This window comes from Geospiza fortis, unplaced genomic scaffold (assembly GCF_000277835.1).
Source record: "Geospiza fortis unplaced genomic scaffold, GeoFor_1.0 scaffold538, whole genome shotgun sequence".
Classification (NCBI taxonomy): Eukaryota; Metazoa; Chordata; class Aves; order Passeriformes; family Thraupidae; genus Geospiza; species Geospiza fortis.
The window spans coordinates 280,406-286,946 of NW_005054368.1; the positions used below are offsets into that span (position 1 = coordinate 280,406).

Consider the following 6,541-nt stretch of genomic DNA (forward strand, 5'->3'; position numbering starts at 1 on the left):
GATGCGCGGCGGGCTCCGGGCCTGCGGCGAGGAGCGCTGCTGGAAATGCCCGCAGGAGCCAAACCCCGCGCCAGAGCCCGGCCCCAGCGCTGCTCCGGCACAGAGACGAGCCCGGAGCACTGCAACTCTCCCTGAGGCTTCACACTGCTCCGCCTGTTAGTCCCATCCGAATAATTCCCAAATCAATCTAGGTCACAAAGGAAAGCCACAATTTCAAGTGGAAAAAAAAAAAAAAGAAAGCAACAAAACAACCAAAAATGGCAAACCAGCTGACAGTAGCCACTGCATCATCTGCTGAAAGATCTCATGGAGATCAACACCCACAGGAATGACAACATATACAGAACCGAGTGACTTCTCAGAGGAAAAAAACCCAGAGCAGACCCTGGGAGCAAGTCATTGCACCAGTCAGTGTTTCACTGTGCAGCCTCAGGAAATCAGACCAAAGCTTCTAAGGGGAGAATTGGGGGTGGGTTCAAAAGTGCTACTGAAGCATCATCAGACAAGTGCTGAGCAGCAAAATGTGTGATCCTGAGACACCTACAGCTACAGGCTGGGCTGAGCACACGGCATGCTCCTCTTCCAAAGGAAACTCGAGGCTTAAACCCGATTGAAATGCAGCTGGCTGGGAGCAGGAGGGAGCATCCCCGCGGGAGTTACTGATATTTACTAGTCCTACACAGCACTTCGGGCCGGTGAAACTGTTCCCTGCCTTTTCACAACTGTTCTCCTTCTTTAACCTGGTTCCTCCCCATCATAGCTACAGCCTTCCCCCATGGATTAATTGCAGCTCCTGTGTGAACCGGGTCTCAGGCTCTCGGAGAGCGCCTCCCTGCAGGAGCAGGGTGAGCAGAGCGCGTCCTGCTGGGCTGGGCTCGTCTCTGGCCAGGGAGATGACGGGAGGAGGGCGGGTGGTGGCTGAACCCTATAAGCACTTGACCCAGAGAGGGGAGCAGGAGCAGGCACAGCCAGGGCGGCTGCCCAGGGCTGCTCCAGGAGCACAGCTCTGCCCCTCTGAAACCTCTGCCAGGTGCTTTGTGCCTCTTGGAGCACCCACGGGGGAAGGTGGCTTTGGCACTCAAAGTCCTGCTTTCAGTAGGAATCACAAACTTGAAGAACTGTGTTCACTTGAGACTGAGAACCTGATTTCATGAGGGTGTCCAAAGGTCACAGGCTGGGGGGACAGGGGGGAATATCCCTGCAGCACCATGGCCTGTCTTCCAGAAAATGGGTAAGGGAAATCTATGGGCAATGTGAAATTCACGGACAGTCTTCAGGAAACTTCACATGAAGCTCCATGAAAGAGCAAAAGGATTTCTTGGCATGTTGAGAGAGGTATTTTCTGGGAAAGGGCACTATCGGAGAGTTACCTTGCAGAATCTGTAATCCTTTCATAATAACAAGAGCTTGCTCAAAAGCAGCAGGACAGAATCTGTAAGGGCTGGAGCAGCCTAATGCCTCCCAAATCACCAGAGTTTTATGCATTTGCCTGCCTGGTGATCCAAGCCATAGGGCAAAGCAGAGCCCACCAGGTAAATCCCCTCTGGTTCCAGTTCTAGCACTAAGAAAAGCTAAAGCTGTAATACAGCACAGCTTTAGCTTTGGGTCACCTTTCCCAGGCCTGTGCCCAGTGTCAGGCAGGGACAAAGCAGGGAGGACGAACCTGCCAAGGAGGATGAGCTGGCTGCTGTCCCCAGCTCCACTCCCTGGGCCAAGTCACTCGCCTGCCTCATGTGCAAGAAACTGAGCAAGTTTGGAGCGAGGGGCTGCCCCTGCCCCAAGAGTTTTGGGGTGTTGGTAGGAGCTGGGGGACGGCTGGAGGGACCCTGCAGACCCCACGCCAGGGAGAGCTGCCCAGGACCCCCCTAGGGAGGTTTTGCCCCATTGTCCCCAGAGAAGAGCAACAGCAAACTGCCCCAGAGCCACTAACACCTAACCTTGGCCCGACCCCCACCCTTCAAAAAACAAACATAAACCCCTGTTTCCCCACTGATAACTGCAAATAAAGCATGGAGGGACCTAAACTATGTGGAGGTCTCTCCTGCTGCCCCTCTGCCCAAAAGGAGCTGCCAGGCAACCCAGGGACAGGGGGATGGATGGTGCCCACCAGCTGCAGCACACTGGGCAAGCACAGGGTGACCAGGAGGGGACATGGCCCTGGCCACGCGTGCAGCACAGGCAGGGACACGTCCCCTCCTGCACACGGAGGGGACAGGGCGTGCGCTGCACAGCGGGTGAGAGGGTGGCTGTCCCTGTCAGGACAGCACTGCAGCAAGGTGAGAGCTCTGTTCTGGTGTGGTGGGCGAGGGCACCTCGCTGCCCATGGCCGGGGCGGGCGTGGTCCATGGGTGTTGAAGATTTTTCCCTTTGTTGAAACATTCTGTGCAAAGAAGAAAAGGATAAAAGTCAGGAGTGTGGAAGGAGAATATTCCCACCCCTGAGGTGCTGGCTATGAAGCACCTGTCCCAGGGAGGGAGCTGAAGCCACGGCAGTGCCCTTCCCCAAAACACCAGGCCAGCCATCACTCACAGGTTGTGGGAGAAGGAAACACAGTGATTGGGTGAAAAGCCCAGCTTTTTGAGACCCATGCTTTCAGAAATGTAACTTTCTTTCAAGTTCTATGGGCTCTTCTGCTCAGTTTGGATCTTCCTAATGACACCCTTAATTTCATGGAACAGAAGGAACCCAGGTAAATCCCACTGAGTTCCCTTTACCTCTGCTCATGAAATCCATCTCGTGTATCTTCTGTTTGCCCTTGGATTTTTGGAATGGGTAAGGTCCTGCACTGCCTTTCCACCACAGTGCCCAGGGCACAGCACAGCAAACCTGGAGCTGGGCACCAGTGTTTGACAGAGCTTAACTGGGAAAAATGCAACCTGCTGGGCTGACCTGGGAGCAGGTGCAGGAGCACGGTGCTGCAGAAAGGAACAGCAGCACTGCGGGTGCAGACTGCCACGCATCCCTGCCCTTTCCCTCACCTACAGCAGCACCCAAGGTGTTCTAAGGCACAGCATGGATCCCACAGCAATAACAAGCAGAGTGAGCAGCTGTGGGTAGCTGAACACAGCTGGCCCCCAAACAGCCTTTTTGCGCAAAGCAAAACACACCAACACTCACCTGTGACAAGTTCATGACTTCCTCCTGCTAGTGGCTCTGTGTGAAAGAACAGAACACTGAGTGGGTTGCGAAGGAAGGGGCAAGAAGCGACAAAATCCCTTGCCCTTTCTCCCTCATGGCCCCAGAGGCACCCCCAGAGCCCAGACCCCCGTGCCAGGCAGGGAGGACACGGCTGGCAGCATCCCACCAGCGAGAGCCCTGGCACCTACCATGCTGGAGCTGCCATGGCTGAGCTTGTCAAAGCGAAACTTCAGGTTGGACCTTGGAGAATTTCTGTTCTTTAGATCTGCTGGAGGGAGAGGACAAACAAAGAACAAAAATAATAAACTGTGAACAAAAATATTTGCTGTAGTACTGGCTGCACTCACCCAGCTAGGCACTTTAATAGGCTGTCAGGAGTGCTACCAATATTTAGTCTGCCTTGGCTGAATGTTTGGCAAAAGCTGTACATTAAGTGTTTGCGATGGAACAAATTGAGGCTTAATTACATTTCACAGTCTTTCTCCTGGAAATGCCACTGAAAAGGCTACAAGGAATGACTGATCCATATAATGTATGGGTGGATTTTCATGTTCTTGGCAGGAAAAATACAAAATAAACACTTCAAGCATTAAAAGGGGCTGGTTTAAGGGTTCAGAAAATCACTTATGAAGTAAGGAGGAGGACCTGTGGGGTGCTGAGACACAAAAAGCCTGCCTGCACTCCATGGTCCCATTTTGCCTGCAACACTCCCAGTTACAGAGCTGTTTGGGTCTATTTGTGCTTCCTGGCTGCTTCAGAAACAGCTCCTCAGCTGACAGTGTGTCTGCACGTGGCTGCTGGTGCCTTGTGGCAGGCGCTCTGTGGCTCAAGGAACCAGAGCCATGGGGATTTGTGGGCGAGGGGTGACTGTGGCCATCCCCTGTCTCACTGCACCCTCACCACAGAACAGGCCAGCAAAGAGCTTTTCCTGCCTGTTTGGCCCTTCTGAGCTGCACCTCATTGTGCAAATCATCCGACTGAAATGGATGGAGCTGGTGAGCGGGTTGGCAGGAGAGGAATGGAGCCAAGACCACGGGAAGCTGATTGTTGATTAAGTAATTGTGAGTCATGGCTCAGCCTCTGGAGACAGAGTTTCCACGACTACTGCACATGCCTGTCAGGGGAGACAGAGGGAACAAAGCCACAGCAAGAGCCACCTCTGCACTCTAATTGAGAAAGGGAACCAATTCCCCCTGGAAGTAACCACAGCCCACGGGGCCATGTGCCCAGCCCAGCCCTGTCAGGATGGGGCTGCCCCACAGCCCGTGGGTGCCTGTCCTGCCAGGGCGGGCACGGCTGCTGCCTCACCCTGGGACAAGGCTGGGGGGCGGCTCCTCCATCCCACCAGGAACCCGGGGGCGGTGGGTTTGGGTGGCTCCAGGAGCAGAAGGCAGAGCTGGTGCCTGCTGCCCGTGACCCACCTGTGGGGCTCCTGCTCATGATGACGGGGGTGGCCGCGGCCCCCGCGCCGGGGCTGTCGCTGCCGGGCGAAGCGCTGTACACAAACTCCTCCTGCTTGAACGGTGATGCCGTGGAGGGCTGGCTCCCCTGCTCACACAGACAGGACATGGCTTCTCTGCAGACAGGCCTTCCCCCACCCCCTGCCAGTGCCCCCCTCCCCCCGTGCCCGCTGCAACCTCTGCCCTGGGCAGAGCAAGCAGTGCCCAGGGCATTCCAAGGCTCGCTGGGGTGCCACGGAATCACAGAATGGTTTGGGCTCTTGGTTTGGAAGGGACCTTAAGGACCATCTACCAGACCCACCCTGCCACGGGCAGCGACCCCTTCCACTGGACCAGGCTGCTCCCAGCCTGTCCAGCCTGGCCCTCAACACCTCAGGGATGGGGCAGCCACAAGACCCCGAGTCCCGCCAGGCACACCACCCTCCTCCTCCCCACAGCAGGGATGGGTTGGGCCTCTCCACCTCAGCAGCAAGGAGGGGCTGGGGGCTGGCAGGCACATCCCCCCTCAGAGCCCGGAGGTCTGGGGGCAGCAGGGAGCCCAGGGCAGCGGGGAATGTGCCATGGGGAGGGTTTGGTACCTACCACGCTGTCGTACTCCTCCAGGGTCTCGCTCTCCCCCGCCGTGCTGCTGAAGCTGCTGGTGCTGGAGGAGGAACGGGAGATGTTCGACCGCCCGTTCTCTTTCAGCTTGATAAAAGGCCTAGAGAGGCGGAACGAAGGAAGGGCGCGTGGCTGTCACCAGGGCAGCGTGTCCCTGGGACTGGGACGGGGACAGGCCCTCCTGCACACCCCCGGAGCACAGTGCTGCCGTAGGAATGAACCTTTTGGGGTGCTTCAGCACATAACCACTTCCAAAGGCGTGGGACAGGGCGTGGGGTGGGTGCCCAGCAGGAAACCCTAGGTGGAGCTGACTTCGCCTTGGCAGGGAGGAACAGGCACAGCAGCCTTCCATGTCCTGAGGATTCGGGCAACCTCGGTCTAACGCTGCTCTTTGCTCTTCTTTGTAAAACCAAAAAGGAGCTGGGCTCAAGAATTACCAGAATCTTTTTTTCCTTAATATCAAACTTATTTACAGTGAAATTTAGATATGGTTTCATTTGACAAATTCCTTGACGTCTGCTGAGCTGTGGTGGAAGGAGGATGGGCTCCTCCTGGCTCACCTGTCTTTGTTGGGGCATATTTCAGGGGAGCTGGGGTTGGATGAGGTTTCAGATTTCATCTCTTGGGAAGAATGTCCCAAATCTGGTGTCTTCTGGGCTCCAGAAACACTGTCACTGAGGGCACAAAGAGACAAGTTGCATGAGTTATACAAGAGACTTTAAAAGGACGGTCAAATTGTACTACCTGACACCAGCTATAAACTGTGAGAGCAGCAGAGGTTCTACAGGCACCACCACAAACTCACCACCTTGTCCTGCTCTCTGCCTGGCTCTCCGATGTCGTGTGCAGGCGAGGGAACAGCCCCGAGCGGCGCTTGATGGGGCTCCTGGACTGGTTCTTGGCAGCAACAGCTGGGACAGGGGGCTGGGAGCAGAGAACAGTCTGGGGCTGAGAGCCCGTCGGGCTGTGCAGGGGGGGAGGAGGAAGGGACAGAGGGACGTGTGGACATGCTCACCGAGAAGGTGGTCTTGGTCACCTCGCCGCTGTTGTGGGCGATGCCCCCGCTGAGGCTGCCTGGGATGCCGCTGCCATGGTGCTTCTTCTGGCTGCCCACCATGGTCTCCATGGAGTGGCTGCGCACCCGGATGGCTCTCTGTGCCAGAGGGGACAGGGGACAGCTGGTCATCACCACGCAGCGGGGCGCTGTCCCCAGAATTCCTCCCCAACTTCAGGTGTTCCCCAGGCACAAGGGAGAGCCAGCTGTCTGTGCCTCCCCGAGAGCAAGCACACCCCAAGAGCAGCACAGCTCGTGACAGCAGCCCTGGCAGGGGCAGCTGAGCACG

General features: G+C 56.4%; 1 protein-coding gene across 1 annotated transcript in view; it reads right to left on the minus strand.

Moving 5' to 3' along the window:
* Positions 1-6: 6 nt before the first annotated feature.
* The window catches only part of RAP1GAP2 (RAP1 GTPase activating protein 2), a 57,266-nt gene continuing 50,731 nt past the window's right edge, over positions 7-6,541 (minus strand). The window contains exons 19-26 of the mRNA XM_031059764.1: positions 6,214-6,351; positions 6,004-6,122; positions 5,759-5,872; positions 5,181-5,298; positions 4,560-4,686; positions 3,327-3,406; positions 3,118-3,153; positions 7-2,380 (exon numbers count right to left, since the gene is read on the minus strand). Of these exons, the coding sequence (XP_030915624.1) occupies positions 3,145-3,153; positions 3,327-3,406; positions 4,560-4,686; positions 5,181-5,298; positions 5,759-5,872; positions 6,004-6,122; positions 6,214-6,351 (705 nt within the window). The 3' untranslated portion in view covers positions 7-2,380; positions 3,118-3,144. The remainder of the gene's footprint in view (positions 2,381-3,117; positions 3,154-3,326; positions 3,407-4,559; positions 4,687-5,180; positions 5,299-5,758; positions 5,873-6,003; positions 6,123-6,213; positions 6,352-6,541) is intronic.